Source organism: Mauremys reevesii, linkage group 5 (assembly GCF_016161935.1).
Source record: "Mauremys reevesii isolate NIE-2019 linkage group 5, ASM1616193v1, whole genome shotgun sequence".
Lineage (NCBI taxonomy): Eukaryota > Metazoa > Chordata > Testudines > Geoemydidae > Mauremys > Mauremys reevesii.
The window spans coordinates 55,040,070-55,057,445 of record NC_052627.1 but is presented as its reverse complement, the minus strand read 5'-3'; the positions used below and the strand labels follow the sequence as shown (position 1 = coordinate 55,057,445).

Here is a 17,376-nt window from a genome sequence, read left to right as displayed (position 1 = left end):
AAGTTCCATCAGATATTTTTGGTCCTGTGAGCATGTGGCTATTCTAGCTAAGCTATTAATATAGGTCATCTGTTCTAAATTTCTGTCTAAATCTATTAATAGGCAAGGCAAACAATTCAGGCCCTGTTTATCATATTATTGCACCTAAGCCATCAAAACCCTCTTTGACTTCTTTGAGAGAATTGACAAAAACAGAGAGTGCTGAGTAGGGCTCTCCATTAATAACTCATTCAGAATAAAAACTGTTAAAAGGTGAGTTTCTTTACCCCCCTGAATTATGCAATCTGCATTTCAGTTAATACAACTGTTACAAAAATACATTCCCAGTGTTTCTGGCTGACCCTACTACAATAGAGCAGACACTTTAAAAAAAAAAAGAAAAAAGCCCACATGTGCATCAGCGAATAAACTACAGCTGTATAAGAGCAAAGAAGTAGGAATGTTTAAAGAATATTTTCTGTAAACCAAATTGCACTATAATAAGGCTGGAACTCCCAGGAATTAGTGTTCTGAAGCTGTCAGCATATTAATCCCATGTGTTTAAGTTTTCTGCCAAACCTGTATTTGAATGACAATAACGTTTGATATAACTGAGCAACTTTGTTTAGCACTTTGGAAAAAAAAACATTTACTTCTTTCTGATGAGGGAGAAAAGATGTATTTGGAGGTGTTTTATTTTTGTTAAGAAAAATATACAGTATTTATCAGAGCTCTGACATATACAATAATTGGTTTGCAGTTCAAAGCTAAGGAAAGGAATCTTCTCCATAGATATCTCTGACCTGTTAAAGACTAAAAGTTCTGGTAAATGTCTACCACCCCAAAGCTGATTTCATAGCCATTTTCACTATGCATTCTTAAATGAAGGTTGACTTGGTTTTCCATTCAGTTAAAGTTCTCAGCACTTTCTTTCTTTCTCCTGTCCTTTTTTACTGGTATTATGTTCAAATATCACACTGTCAAGGTTTGTGTACATTAATAAAAATTTGTATTGTATAAAGCTTTTTGCATTATAAGGCTGTACAGGGTCATTTTGACAGTAACTGGTATATTCCTTTGCATCTTATGTTGCATTGCCAATTTCTAGTGTATCCAGTTTGGAAGTACAATATACTCTAATTAAAAAAGGTTGGCTATACTCTGGTTTCTTTTCTTTTTTCCCCTCCCCCTCCATTGGTTTGTTAACTACTCTATCTAACTTTAAGGATTTTTTAAAAATGCGGATAGGGAAGTATTCCCAACAGGAGTAACAGACAGGGTGACTGGGCGGCCATAACCTGTAACACTTCGGTGTTGAAAACCAAAAAATATAGATGAGACATAAAAAGGTAAGACAGACATTTTATTCAATTTTAACCATGAGAAAATTCTGTGATTGTTTTGTAATTCCAGTTGTTGTTACATTTTATATATTTCTTGATCACAAGTAGGAAAATGTAAGGAAATTAATAATTGACTATTTGGCCTTCAGACATACTGCCTTGTGTTGGAATCTTTTCTAATCTCACAAGCTAAGCAGAGTGGGACCTGCTCAGTACTCCAAAGACCTCCAAAGCACTTATATACTGTTTGAAGTGGTACTGCATGATTCAGGATGTGGCACTTTTTCCTTTGATTCAATAATGAACCAATGCTCCAGTATATTTTTAAGGGGCATACTGTGTGGCTGAAAGTGCTGTCTTTCAGCTGAGATATAAGCAAGGTCTTGACCTTCTGAGGCATTGTAAGAGCAAAAATATAATCTGTACTTGCTAGCCAAATGTAACTTTATGTAAATACATTCTATCTACCTTCCAAATATTCCCCCTGTATTTTAATTGAATACAGCATTCGTCACTTCCTTTCCTAAAGCTAATGTGTAGTATTGTTGTGTACTGTTAAAAAGTTGCTGTGTTCCACCACAGGTATTTTAGTAGTGATCCCTAAATATCACTTGTATGATTTTCCTTGGAAAGTACTTTGAGATCCTTCAGACTGTAGGTTGGGTGTATAAATGAAAGCCTTGTTGTGACAGCCACAACACAGAATTTAATAAAGGTCCCTCCTAGCATCCCTTGTAAAAGTCTGACTAATTATTCATGATAGCCTTTAGGTAAATTATAAGGAAATAGTGTCAATGATAAGGAGATTAGATCATCATAATCCCCTTAAAAGCTATGAAATTCTCATTTACAACCAGATTCTGCCACCCTTACTCATATTGAGTAGTATCTTACTCCACAGGTAGCCCAATTGAAACCAGCGGAACTAATTGTGGAGTACGGTGCTACTTCGTGTGAGTAAAGGTGTACTCATTTAGTACATTTTGGTGAAATAATGTGAATTTTTCTGTCATCCAACACAGCGTGTATGTTTTGTCAACGTCTTGTAAAGATCAACATAAAAAAAGGATAATGCCATTAAGACATTCAGATGCACAGGAGAGATGGAGAGAGGGGAAATATCTACGCCGCTCCAAGGTCAGACAAATTGCCAAGAGTCATGGAGGTGAGGGCACTACTTATCAAAACAAGAGCTTGACACTTTGAAATGAAGTTAGAATAGAATATTGAACCACTGTAATGAAGGAATTATCTTATTCAAAGCAATCTTCAGTGCAAATCAAGACCTGGTATAAACTTCTAATTAGCTGGAGAATTCTTGGTTGTATTCCTAGAACAAATATTCTAATCCTTGAGTACCATGTTAGCACCTCATAGTGAATACTACAATGCTGTATCATGCTTTCTCAGTCTTGTGTTTAATCCTGCTCCTGCGTCAATTGGTAACTAGTTATGTTATAGGAAAGGTGCTTCTATTTTTTACATCGCCCTTGCTGCATAATCAGTTACGTTTGAGAAAAGATTGCCTCGCGCTCTCCACTTCAGCTGTTTCTATAACAAAGGAAAAGTAAAATGATATTCTTCTTATACTTTGAGTTACAAATATTAATAAATCTGCATCAATAGTGTAAAGATGGAGGATAAGCTAGACTCTGGGCAGCTTCTGTAATCTTTTTCATATACAATACCAGAGACTGATCTGTCAGACCCTCATTATGTCTTAATCCCTCCCTTACAATAAACATTTTGGCCAGATCATCAGCTTTCGTAAATTATCATAGCTCAGTTGAAGTCAGTGGAGCCGTCACAATTTACATTAGCTGAGGATCTGGTCATTTTGTGTAATTTAAAGACAAAGAAAAAATCCTGTTTGTCAGATTTGACATATTAACTAAATGAGAACATTTATTCCTAATTAGAGATGGAACTAAACCAACCCAAACAGAGCCAAAGTTTCACAAACCTTATGGTCCCTGTGGACTCAAATTTGTGACAAAAGGGTTTTTACAGATGACTAACAGCAGAGTCTATATCTTACCAAGCCACACACTGATCAGAACATACATACATACATACAGAACATAGATCTATTACAGGAGAGTGGGTGCAGGTTTGTTGCCTGCAATGTGCAGGAGGTCAGACTAGATGATCATGATGGTCCCTTCTGGCCTTAAAGTCTATGAGAACAGTAAATATTCAAATAGACTAAAATTAATCAAAGTTTGGTATGGGGGAAGAGAGAGATCAAAATATGGTATTTGCATATCTAGAAAAGCTAGATTACTTTTTAAAGATCTGTCTCCCTCAGAACCCTGCACGGTTTGATTTAGGTTATTAAAACTTTATTGAATTAGTTTTTCTGATATGTACAGAATATGTGTGTGTGGTGATATAAAGGCTATTGGTACACAGATGAGATGATTCCCTCAATTAAAATTAGAGGGAGCAAATACCTTATGGTATAGTATAAAGATTTTGAATATACTGCAGATGCCTCATATATTTTAGAAAAGTTGTAGAGAGTTTTAAACATTTGAATTGGCACTATTTCTTGTAATCCGATTATCAGACTGTAAAGCCAAGTGCCTTAATCATGAGGAATCCAACAGTACAGGGCTCCAAAGGAAACATTAAAAACCTATAACAGTTACCTAGGATAGCTTCTCTATATCCATATATAAATTGATGCTAATTGTAGAGATTTTTGTCGTAGATCATATCAGTTGTGCATAGCTATATGTATGTATGTATGTTGTGGTTTTAAAATATCATTTGTTCCTAGTGAACAGATGTCCGCATTACAACAACTGCAATCATATTTGGTGCTAATTAGCTTCCTTTTTCACAAGTCTCAGCAGAGAAGTTAAAGACTGGTGGTGAGAGTAAGCTCCCATCTCACCCCTAGAAATGGCCCCTTCAGGTCAGGACCAAGGCCCAGTGTGCAGAAGGTTGCACTGTACCTTTCAAACAGTACCTGTTCTGTGGGCTAATAAAGGATGTATTCTCCAAGGCTGTCACTTCAGTACCCTTTGCAAACACTTAATTCACTTTTTTTTTTTTTTTTAAGTAAACTCTATTCCACACACTTGCTTGGCTGTCTAGTAACAATATGCTCCCATGAGGCAGGAATCCCATTTTTGACCCATGTTCATTTTTCAGCTTCCCAAGCTGGCAGGAATGTTTTATTCAGCATTTTATTACTACTTGGTTTGTATACAGCCCTTGTCATCCACAGAACGCAAAAAGCGTGACAAAAAAAGGGGTCAATATTCTAATACCCAGGTTAAGTATGGGAGAAGCTGAAGCCCATAGAGTGACATGACTTGCTGCAAATCACACAGCAAGCCAATGAGAGAGGCATGGTGAATGAGGTAATATCTTTGAATGGGCCATCTTCTATTGGAAAGTACAAGTTTCTGAACTACACATAGCTCTTGTTCAGATTTTGGGAAAGAAGCAGAGTGTCCGTCTTCTTTCTGCAGACCTGAGAAAGAGCTCTGTGTAGCTCGAAAGCTTGTAACTTCCACCAACCGAAGTTGGTCCAGTAAAAGATACTACCTCAGCTACTTTGCCTGGGACCAACACAGCTATGACAACGCTGCAAAAAGGTCAATAGTAGAGTAGAAGCAACCTTCTTAGAAAATTACTATAGTATCTTTTAAATCTCTTCTCTTCGTCTATCCCTTGATGTGAGGATGATGTCTGCCAAGGGGGTTCGGTTCACTGATAGTGGCTGAGGAGCCCAATACGTGACTTGTGGATTTTCCCACAGAAGTGGCAGTTGCAATTTTGGAGGAGACATAATTGTTGGCTGGACTGTTGTGCCCTTTCTTTCCTCCTTTGTTGCTTCTCTGTCTCATAAGCATGTCTGTTCTCCTCAAAGTGAGCTGTAGCTCGGTGTATGGTGTGGTGCCACTGTGTTCTGTTCCTCGCCGAGTCCTCTCTGTTTGTTGGGTTGATGCCTCACTTTTAAGATGTACTTTCAATATGTCTTTGAAGTGCTTCCGCTGCCCTCGGCGAGCCCTTCTTCCCTGACTTAACCGAGAGAAGAGTACTTGCTTCGGGAGGCGAGCGTCAGGCACAGTGTACACAGTGACCAGCCCAGCGGAGTTGGTGTTTCATGACCTGCACTTCTATGCTGCTGATGTTGGCTGCAGAGAGAATGCTGATGTAAGTGCATCGGTCTTCTCAGCTGATCCTGAGAATCCTCCTGAGGCAGTGCTGTTGGAACCACTCCAGCCACTTGAGTTGTCGTCTATAGGTTACCCAGGTCTCACATCCATAGAGAAGGGTGGGGATGATAACTGCCTTGTGAACCAAGATCTTGGTGCCTGTTTGTAGATCCTTGTAACTGAAAACTCATTTCAGTAGTCTTCCAAAGGATGTGCTGGCACCCCACATTTTCAATTTCTGTATTCAATTTCTGTGTCAATACTGGCTGTTTGGGAGAGGTGACTGCCAAGGTATGGAAAATGGTCCACATTTTCCAGGGGTTCTCCACGATGGTGATTTGTGGAGTATGAAGAGTAGTTTGTGCAGGTGAGGGCTTGGTTTTCCCAATGTTGAGAGAGAGAGACCCAGGCTGTCATAGGCATCTGCAAAAAGATTTAGGGTACTTTGCAGGTCAGCCTCTCTGTGTGCGAGAATGACGCAGTCATCTGCATACTGAAGGTCAGTGATGCCAATTTTTGTGATCTTAGATTTTGTTTGGAGTCGTCGGAGATTGAGGCGTCGACCATCCATACGATACGATAATCCTGATTCCATCAGGAAGGCAGTCACGGATGAGAATCAGGATCATGGCAAAGTAAATGGAGAAGAGTGTTGGAACAGTGACACAGCCCTGCTTGATACCAGTGTGAATGATGAATGGTTTGGTCTCTGAGACATTGCAGAGTGGTGGCAGTCATCCCATCATGGAGTAGTCTGATGATGGAAATGAATTTCTGCGGACAGCCAAACCTACACAGCACCTTCCATAGGGCATCACGATTGATAGTCAAAGGCCTTGGTTAGGTCGATGAACGCCATGAACAGTTCCAGGTGTTGCTCTCTGCACTTCTCCTGAATCTGTTGTGCCATGAAGATAATGTCATTTGTGGCTCGGGATGGCCTGAAGCCACATTGTGATTCAGGGAGGAGTTCCTCAGCAAGGGGGAGAAGGCGGTTTAGTAGGATCCGAGCAAGGACCTTCCCTGTGATGGAGAGGAGGCAATACTTCTGTAGTTCCCGCACAAAGATTTGTCCCCTTTCTTGAATATTGTAACAATGTTGGTGTTCTTAAAGTCAGGTGGAATTTCTTTGCAGGTCCAGATTTTGTCGAGAAGTTATCAAAGTTTGTGCTGGAATATTGTTCCACCAGCTTTAAAAACCTCAGCTGGGATACCGTCTGGCTTGGTGCCTTGTGATTTTTTGTCAGGATGAATCTTTTAAATACACATAAAGTTGTCACCATTGTAATATTAAAAAAAAAAGATCATAATACAGAAATATCCCTTCCACTTAGTATAGGAAATACCTAGGAAGTAACAGTAATATTTACTTGCCAAACATCTGTAAAGATTTTAATAGCAACTATTGTCATTTTTCTATTGCAGTATAAATAAAGCTCAAGTTTGTCGCATACTCTCATCCCTCTGCAGAGGGATCAGTGTAAATAATCTTCCACTACTTGCTGTACTGAAGTGGTTTAGAGTCTCATCAATTCCTATTCAAGAATGGGAATTGGATCAGGCCCTAGGAGCTGTGTTGAAACTCAGTAGCTTCAGTTCACAGTTGTTTCATATGAAAACCTTTCCGTCAGTTTTACTTTCTATGTGTTTGCATCTCCTGTGCCTAAAAATTCAATGCAAAGCTCAGTTGAGATTACTAACTTTCAACTGGCTTCTCATGAAAATCAGGTGGATTTTTGGTATGAAACCAAAAATCTGCTCAAATCACAAATGTTTTGACAAATCTAAGCCAAGTTTTGAGCTTGTATTTGAACCCAGTAAGAGCATGTTTTTACTTGGCTTGTGGTCTTGTTACAAACATTGCACAGCTCTTGGGATACTAATACTACATAGGCTAGAGATATGGCTATGCTGCATGTAAATCCAGCTGTTGTGCTTGCATGCATGTGCACAGCAGCTGATTTTTACAAGTTGGATGTGAAAATATCTATAAGAGGGACTGAATTCCATGAGTCCCTACTGTACAGTAACAATACAGATGAGCTGCAGCAGTTACTGAACTATCTGATTCTTCAGTCTGCTTGCCTACTTTCAAATAATTGGTGACAACTTCCCATTCTTGGAAGCTTTCATGCTTCTGTTCTTTTTTTCCCTTCCCCCAATTGTGTCTAATATTTGGAGATGCCCCTTCCTTCACACATGAAAAATATGGACCAAGGACGGAATTACTGAAATGGTGGCCCATGTTCCTGTATTGTCCTCTGCAATACAGAAACCTGGTGTTCCCACTAAGCTTTAGTTTTAAAACCTATAAAGGTAATTTCTATCATGTACCTTCTTTTCCAGCTTTCTTCAACCAGTGATTCATTGAAACAACAAACTCGGGCTTGTTACTCTGCTGGGAAGTTGCCTGTTTTAATAAAACACAACAAAGTGCTCTTTAGCTCTGATTACTGTGCTCATACTCCCCGCGCTGATGTTCTTTCTGGCCTGATGTGACCAGTAACGCTAAAAAGGTCTCATTTTGTGGCTGACTAGATCATAGGTAAGGACTTGTGAAGTTGTTTGCTATTTTTGATTGAAGCCTGGAATCTTCAGCCAAGGACTGGAACAAAATAGTTGATTTTTAAATGGGTTTCATAGAATATCCAATTGGGAGTTTCACAGAAACATTTGCCTCAGTCAGTGGCAATTGACTTGGGTTTTAGAACCTGTCACATATTTCAGTGTTTAAAGATGCCAAAAAGTGGGGCATATTTTCTATTACTTCCCATTCATCCTTGTGCTCACTTCTGTAATTACAGTTTTGAAGGTGGCCAGGATATTCTGGTGTGATTTAAGAGACCCACATTTTAATGGCAAATCCTGACTTCAGGTGAGTGTAGGCCTTAGAGGAAAGGCCATTTCACTATACCATAGCCCATCAGCTGAGATATTGAAGTACTGACAGTGATTGCGTCCTAGTTTAAAAAAAAAAAAAAAAAACTTTCTGCCCTTCGTTCATGTGAAAAAAACAATCCAAGTGAACAGTAAGTTCCAAGGGAATCTACATTGGAGACCTAGAGCTGCCCTTGGCTGGATGTAAGGCAAAAAGCAATCTGGGATTCCTATAAAAATCACTCACTCTAAAACAAGCTGAAAAGCGAATGCAGAATCTCCTGGTAGATCCAGCAGAATAGATTATCATTAGGAACAGATTAATTCACATGACTAAAATTTCTTATATTGTTTGAACAAATCTCTCAATATTCGAAAAAATTCTATTACAATATTCAACATAAAATTGTAGTGCATTATAACTAGAAACAGTTGCCCTGCTAATTATAAACCATTAGTATCTCTTGCTGAATAATATTTTTTTTTAAATTGGTATGGGAGTGTAAATATGAACCAATATTTGCAGTAGTTATTGCTCTACAAACATGATGCTGTGGAATAAAGCACTAGACATGTATTGACCTCTATCACTCATACAAGAGACGTTTCTTAAATGTAACTGAATAGCTCCTTTTTCTTGTGTAACTAGACTGATGCCTGTTTGCACTCTAAATAGTTATTACATAATCATCTTTAAGAGTTTTGTATATCTAGCTAGCTATTTCTAATGTGATTATGTAAGTAGAACCTAATGAAAAAGCTAAACAAAATGTTAATGTAATTAAGGAATATGCGCTATCTTTTAAGAGGGCATTTCAATTAAAAATATATAAAACCCATTACATGGTGATACAGTGCAAAGATCTCATTTTCATCAGTCAAAGTTCATTCTTATTTAAAAAGTGACAGATTTCTCTTGAGAGAACTAGAAGCAGCAATCTTTTCTCTCCATTCAAACCATGCAGATGTACATAATTAAGGGTCCACAAACAGATTACATTCCGAACTTTCAGACATCTCTCGATATCATATTTTACGCATAAAATTTCTTTTGAGATTGTTGTTGTTTTTCAGTGGTCTGTCTGATACGGTGAAAAATTTTATAATAAAATTTAAATCACATCTAATTATTAGTAGGAGAGAATTCTAAGTGCATTATAAAAGCTTATATATGTATGAATTGCTTTAACACTTCAGTAACATGACTGCAACCATATCACCTTGTGGTGGTGTCCTGTCCACTCTCATAAAACGCAACAGTATGAGGCCGGGTTAATTTTTGAATAGAAGAAGATCTCACAAGAACCTCCAGTGGTAGCTGATGCAGGTGTTTCAATGGGAGGCACTCCTCCCACTGGTCTGTACTGCAGTCATGGGGTGTGACTGCAGCTCCCGTAGACATACCCAAGCTACCTTTAATTTAGCTAGCTTAGGTAGCAAAGCAGTGAAGCCATGCAGCGTGTGGGATGTACAAGCCCACCCAGGACCCTGGGTAATTACTCATGAGACTATCCTACATGTCAGTGCATCCTGCCAATACCTGAGCTAGCTAGATTAAAGCTAGCCCTCCAGTATGTCTGCTCAGGCTCCAATCACACCCTCTGACAGTATTATGAACCAAAGCCTTGTGTGGTGCTGAACACAGCTGCTGGAGGCTCCACTTTTGCAGTCAGCATCATGGCTACTTGTGTTGATTAAAGATCACTTGGCACTTTCCAGTATCCTAGCCAAATTCCAACTCATATGCCAGGTAGTTTATGGAACAATCTACAATTTTGTTTCCTCATAGGCTGTATCCAGTGAAATAAGTTGGCATTCATACATGAGTATCTTCTGTCCCTTATGCAGAAACAGGATTTGTCCTGCCAGGATCACATCATTGGTTCTTCAGTTTTAGTATCCTGCTCCACTAAATGCCTTCTGATGACTCAGAAGAAAGCAAAAATAAAAGCCAGCAATTAGAGCTGACTGAACATTTTCTGACAGTGTTTTTCAAGCAGAAAATGCCAATCCATTGACATCAAAATGTTCTACAGGAACACGTCAATTTTGCTGAAATTTCGTTTTGAAAAAAAAAATAGTGTATTTTGATAAGGGTGAAACATTCAATTTCAAGCTTATAAGAATGGAACATTTTGATTTTTAATTTTGAAATGACTTTGTATTGAAATTAGTTTATATTATGTATAAAGTAATACAATTTAAAATAGAATTAAAATAAGTCAACATAGAAATGAAATAAAACAGGTTCACTGACCTAAAGCAAACTTTTTTGTTCAGATTCTGAATTAATTTTTCCCCCAAAAATGTCAGAATTTCACATGGAACAGAAATTTCGGTTCCTGGCCAATACTACCAACAATGCATCTGACCAATGGGCTTTGAATCAGATCCCTAAAGTAGTTTCCACAGGGAAGAGTCCTTGCAGATTCTTTATTGAGGTGTTCCTTTTCCAACAGTTTTTCTGTTACAAGAATGAGAGTCTTTTTTCCTACTTTGCTAGTTTATGGTCCAGCTCCTCCACTAGGTTACTATGCAAAAGAATGCATGTTCTTTCATTTTTGACAGGAGTGAAAGCCATAGGTGGTCCTGCCATTGGCTTTTTATCATCTAATCAAGATTTTCCCAAATATCCCACTTCCTGTTTGGCAGTAGAGGTGGTTTCAGGAATTCTCCACACTTACCTGAGACACACAAAACAACAACAGATAATTTCTTGTTTCTTTGTGGCTTGGAAAATGCATTGTTTTGTGGAGCCCCTTTTAAGCTTTTTAGCCTCGGCGGGCAGCGATCGATCCAGCAGGGGTCGATTTATCGCATCTAGTCTAGATGTGATAAATCGGACCCCGAGCCCTCTCCTGTCGACTCCTGTACTCCACTGCCACGAGAGGCGCAGGCGGAGTCGACGGGGGAGCAGCAGCAGCAGCAGCAGCCTCACTGCAGCGAAGACACCACAGTGAATAGGTCTAAGTATGTCAAATTAGATCGATCGATCTCTCCTCTCCCCCCCCCGTCCCCCTCAGTGTAGACCACGCTTAAGAGTAGAAATCCAGTCAATTTAATATGTTCAGAGAAGGGAAAATTAACCTGCAAGTTAGCTTCTCTGAAGTTATCATTTGACTTGCTTCCCTGCTTGCCCACTCAACTTCTACTGAGACTTGGGAAGTAAAAGCTTTTGATTACTTTCTTTCTGATCATACTATCACAAATGTATATTTCTGGCATAAACTATTCAGAGGGGATTAGAAGCACTTTGCTGCTGAGACACTGAGAGTCTGTTCATGATGCTCACCTACCTGCAGCAAAAAAACTTAAGCAAAGAACTCCACTAGCTCTCCCTCTCACACTAAAAGCACAAGACTCAAAAACAGGAATTCAGTCAAATTTTATCTTCAGAGAAGATAAATTATAGGTAACTAATTGTCCCTTCCCATCCTTTGATCAAATACATCTACTCTTCCTACTTTGTTTAGGTTGCCAAGACATCTAAGTTTACTATACTACATTGTTTCCTTTATTTAGCATATGAAATAATGCAAATACCAGATTATAGTTAAATACCATATAGCAGTAAAATCACTTTGCTTTATTTTAATGGCAACATCTTTTTTTCTTCTTCTTCTCTGCAGGAAGATGGCTTCAAAGAACCCAGATCAGAAGGCAAAACAGAATAAAGAGGTGTCTCTTCTGAACCACAAAGGTGAACCTTCTATGGATTCTGTGAATTTTTAACTCTTGGTATTTTAGTCTCTCGGTGTTTGCTGGATTCTAAGTTTCTGAGAAATGTGTGTATATAATGGAATATATTTTAGAGAGTAGATGTTGGATTTGCTTTTTATATTTTAATTGCTTCAACATCAGATATGAAAAAAAGAGATTTTCCTTCTAGTTTAGATTAAGTTGATTGAAAGTTTGTTTCGTGACTCTATAAAACAGATTTACCTAGCTGGGGATATTGAAGTTCTATTAGTGCCAAAGACCTATATCTTGTATCTTTAGAGCACCAATCACCATACTATGTGGGTGCTTTTAATCTCTTTGTGTCTTTACATCTGGATCAACATCATTTAGCCTCATTGTGATGAGACAGACCCCAAAAACAGTGTGAATCAGGAAGTCCTGGGATTCTGAGCTAGGACTTTATACTGAAGTATCACTCACACTTGTGAAGGAAGTTCTATGTATGCTGGAGAAGCCACAAGCATTTTGACAGTGGACTGGTAGGGAAACCTTATCCAACACCATGATTTTAAGTGGTAGGTGAGGCATCATTATTTCCCTTACCATCTTCAGCAGTGGTACAGAAGATTACATCGGACAGGTGTGTCTTTCTGTCAAGATCACTATCTTGCCTGGCAATTCTAGCACTGGAGAAAGATCTGTCAGAATTTACAAGATAGGAGATTCTGACACACAATAAAGTTGAAGCAATTGCAATGTTAGTAAGAGGTAGACAGTTCACCTCAAAGAAAGTGCAAAGATATGGTCAGTGAAGAAATTGGCACGAAAGGGCTTTGTAAAAATGGGATTTGTTGTTGTTTATTTATAGCACATAATGGGCATTGGTAGGCACTTTCCAAATACTTGAGAAGGATGGTCCTTGCTCAGAGGAGATCACAATATAAAGACAGATAGACAAGTAAACAGAGGCTAGGAAAATGGGAACAATAATAGGCAGTTGCTATACAAATCAACTTGATTCACTGTAAACAACTTGACAAAAATGGGTCTTTAAGAGGGATTTAAATATTGACAGGGTGGAGGCTCTGTGGATGAGTTCAGGAAGGTCATACCTAGAGTTGTTCAAATAACTGATATTATTTGATTTAATGGCAATTCCAAAAAAATTGTCTGGAGTGGAAACAAACACTTTGTTTCTAAATGTTTCATTTTGATGTTGAGTTTTTTTAAGGCATTTTTTAATTAAAGGAAATTTTGAATTAAAAAAATGTTTCAGTTTTTAAACGTTAAAATGAAACAGTTGGATTTTGGGGAATTTTTTTTTTCTGACAAACAATTTGGTGAATTCTGCATGAAATTGTAAAATGTTTCAGTTCACCCAAATCTGCATTTGTTGCTGAAAAAAGTTTTGATCAGAAAATTTGCCCAGCTCCTAGGCATACTGTGTACTGGAGGCTACCTGGAAGAATGCACAGAGGTGTTACAAAGAATTTCTGCCTTCAGAGAAGATGGCTGGTTTTGAGTAGCTCTAGAAACCTGGGTCTTCTGCCTAGGCCACACAAGGGGCCTGTTCTAGAAAAGTTATACAATGAAAGCTACTTACATAACTGCTATAGGTCTTTACCTTGTGTGGTATAGTCTGCATCTTCTGACTTTCTGCTGCAAAATTTTTTGTTTTCTCAATATTTCTGCCCTCTGTCATGAAGTGGTGAAAAAAAATAGGCTGAAAACCAGCAAAGAATTTGAAACATGGAAGATTTATATTTTAGGGAAGCAAATGAAGCCTTGGGGGAGTGATTTAGGCTTACACTCACCATTTTCACTGGCATGTTTTATCCAGTTCTGAGCTGCCTGATGTGACTTTGAAGCACCAGAGTACATATTTTGATACACCTGTAAAAAGATAGTAACAAATCATTGCTCCTTATACCAAGGATGCCAATCTGAGCACATCACAATACATCACTAGCAAGTGTCTATATTCAGATATACTGTGTGATGCTGTCCTAACAGTTCCACAGAGCAGCAGCAAACAGAAATGAGAGCACTGCAGTGAATGTGAAAACAAGCAGATCTGCTGTAACCAGGCATGTTTTATTATATGGGCTTGATTTTAAGAAGAGCTGCCTACTCACAACGCCTGCTGATGTCAATAGGAGCTATGGATGGCCAGCACTTCTGAAAATCAGGCCCACTGTCTCTGGGTATCATCTATGATTAGCAGGTATAGCTTCTGAGAGAGAGAGAGAGAGAGAGAGAATGAAAATGTGTGTGTGTAGTTCAGCATACAGAATGAGGATAGGATGGTTGAGCAAATGCCTCAGTGCCATTCAAGAAATACAGGCTAGCACTTAGGGATCAATCTTCCTCCAAATTAAGTCAATGTCAAAATTTCCATTGCCTTCAGTGGTGCAATAATTTGCCCTTAAAAAGAAGTCACAAAATTAAATTAATCCATCTCCAAAGTCCAAGTCCATCTCCAAATGGCTAGTTAGACTCCAAACAATCAAAAATGCAATACTAAGGCAGGCCAGATAGAGGGGAAAAACACAACAGTATTTAAAAGTGGTAAAACGTTATACCCATTTTAAATGTATTGCCCACCGGGAGCTATTCAGAGCAGGCCCTCCAATGTTTTGACCTCCAATAGGTCTTGTTCACAAGTCATTGGCCATAGAAGCCCAGCTGGTATTCCTAATGAACACAACAACAGATCCAATTACTTCAACCAATAAGCATTAAAAAGAAAATGAAGCACCAAAAGCCTTTATTGCTTTGTTAATTCAGATACATAGATCTGCAGATATTACAATAAAGGCAAGAGCACAGCATTCTTACCCCTTCACTTGTCTTTTCTGCAGACTACACATTCTCTAGTCTTTAACTCTTTCCTCACAGGTTTTATTTTCCAAACCTTTGTTGCTTTCTCCTAACTTCTCTTTCCAGATTGCCGAAATGGGCTGTCCCAAAATGAACACATTTGTCTAACTGAAGCCAAATTGATGCTGAGTAGATTGGTTTACTTAACCCCGTTTGCTTTGTGTGTGTTTCTCCCATCATAACTTATAATCATCTTCAAAGTAGTTGCAGCCGTATATTCCATGTGGGCATGTGCACATGCTTTGCACCAGAGCTGGAGAACTTTGCCTAGCAGCCCGTGTAGGGAAGGCGCTCGCACCCTGCCAACGTATCCCCTCCCTGGCAAATAAGGGTGGTACCATTCCGAACCCCTCTGTTCCTTCTCATCGCCCATGGCTAGAGTAAGAGCTGTGTGGTGTCTTCACCTCATACTTCCATCCTCAGTCTTCTGAGAACTTCGCTTGCAGAGACAAAGGACCCCTGCAGCCACACCCTAAAGTTTTTATCTAAGGTGATTTCCCAGTTTCACTTGAACCAAGTTTAATATCTACCAGTGTTCTTTCCTCAGCTGCGTTCAATCCCAGAGAAGCAGCATCTTCGCACATTGGATGTCAAGTAATGTTTAGCTTTTTATCTGGATAGAACTAAACCTTTCCGTTCCTCACCTCCTCTGTTTGTTTCATATGCAGACTGAATGAAGGTTCAAGCAGTCTCTTCACAGACACTCTGCAGGTGGATAACTTCCTGTATCATGACAGCATAAAGAAGCCCAGACTTGGTCCTCTGTGCATACATTTGCAAACCACTATGCCATTACGGTTGCATCCAGAAGAAATCCAAACTTTGGGAAGGCAGTCCTGTGGTCCTTCTGTAAGTACACTCAGAGCCCCACCTCCTGTTAGTACGGTTGCAAGTCGCCCACATGGAATGCACAGCTGCATCTCCTCAAAGAAGAAAAAACACTCACCTGTTGCTTTTGTTCTTCGAGATGCGATGCAGACATGTACTCCACGACCCACCCTCCATCCCGTCTGCATCAGAGTCTGTACTCCTGATATTTGGTGCGAAGGAACTGAGGGGTTTGGGGCAGTGCCATCCTTATATGAGCAGGAGAGGGGCTACGGCTCCAGGGCACGAGTGCCCCCCCTTCCAGGGTACTGCTAGGCACAGTTCTCTGGCTCAAGTGAGTGGGGCGTGCACATGCCCACACAGAATACACATCTGCATCACATCTCGAAGAACAAGTTACAGGCAGGTAACCATTTTTTAATAAATCTTTTGACTAGGATAAAATGTTGATGCCCTCTATTGGCAACACAAGATCTATAGATTTAAATGATCAGGTACAAATTAACTTCAAATTCTGTACTTACTACCCGTTGTCTGACATATTTAGAATCCTCTCTGTAACCTGGATGTTCATAGCATTTGCCTGGAAGGAAAACAAGAAATGGATGCCTTACAGTAAGTACAATGTTCAGTCCAATTTCTTGATAAAAACAATAATCAACTTGATGATGTGTTGAATTTTACAATACACAGATATATACAGAGAGGAAAATTAGGCTACCAAATTAAACAGAGTCTACCCAGCTCATCCTCCTAGGCAAAATTTGCAGGTTGGGGCCACAGAGGAGATGATCTCCTTGCAGTTATTTACCTCCCCTGCCACATTTTGCCATGTGAGGAGCAGGTTTGCCTCCCTGAATGAAAGGCCCAAGGCCTGCTCCCAAACTTGGCAGCTCTCCAGGGGTCTGAAGGAGATGAGGTCCATCTGCATGGAGGCTTTGTGTCTCCTCAGCAGCCACCTTCTCCCAACCCACTCACTGGCTCCCCAGCAACACAAGTCCATTGGAACTGTAATACCAGGTTCTCCTCTGACCATGGCTGTCTCCAGCACACTCCAGCAGAAAAATAATACAACCTGGGCTTGTATTTATTAAATTATCAGAGAAATGTCCACTTGGTCAGATGGGGGGCAATGTGCATCCTTCCCCTAACCTGGCCAGTCCCTCCCACTCCACCTGTGCAGAGCATGGACCATGCCAGGTGGCCGCTGCAGTGGTGGGTCCAAGAAGCACAGTCTGGGTTAGAATAGTTAAACAAGATCTGAGAGCTAAGTATATCTAATATACTAAGTAATATAAATGTTAGTTACAAATATTTACATCTACTTTTTGAATGTACTTCATTTTAATTAAAACTCTATTGAAACAGCCAGCACAAAAAATGCATATATGGAGCAATGAGAAATAACTATGGATGCATTGCTGCCCCATAACAATGGAAGATTAGAATTATTTTACTGAGTTGCTAATTCTGGATTATTAAAGATGTTATACAATGACATTAATACAGCTAGAGACCTTTATTAGATCATCATCAATAATAAACTAACTTTGTGCACTGTTCTGGGATATGACCTTTTTAAACAGCAGTGTAGTCTAGTGAGAGCCCGGAACCTC

At 39.3% G+C, this 17,376-nt stretch overlaps 1 protein-coding gene across 1 annotated transcript in view; it reads right to left on the bottom strand.

Moving 5' to 3' along the window:
- Window positions 1-2,721: 2,721 nt before the first annotated feature.
- The window catches only part of C5H4orf51 (chromosome 5 C4orf51 homolog), a 21,480-nt gene continuing 6,825 nt past the window's right edge, over window positions 2,722-17,376 (bottom strand). The window contains exons 3-7 of the mRNA XM_039540987.1: window positions 16,285-16,343; window positions 13,867-13,945; window positions 13,677-13,747; window positions 7,829-7,904; window positions 2,722-2,873 (exon numbers count right to left, since the gene is read on the bottom strand). Of these exons, the coding sequence (XP_039396921.1) occupies window positions 2,824-2,873; window positions 7,829-7,904; window positions 13,677-13,747; window positions 13,867-13,945; window positions 16,285-16,343 (335 nt within the window). The 3' untranslated portion in view covers window positions 2,722-2,823. The remainder of the gene's footprint in view (window positions 2,874-7,828; window positions 7,905-13,676; window positions 13,748-13,866; window positions 13,946-16,284; window positions 16,344-17,376) is intronic.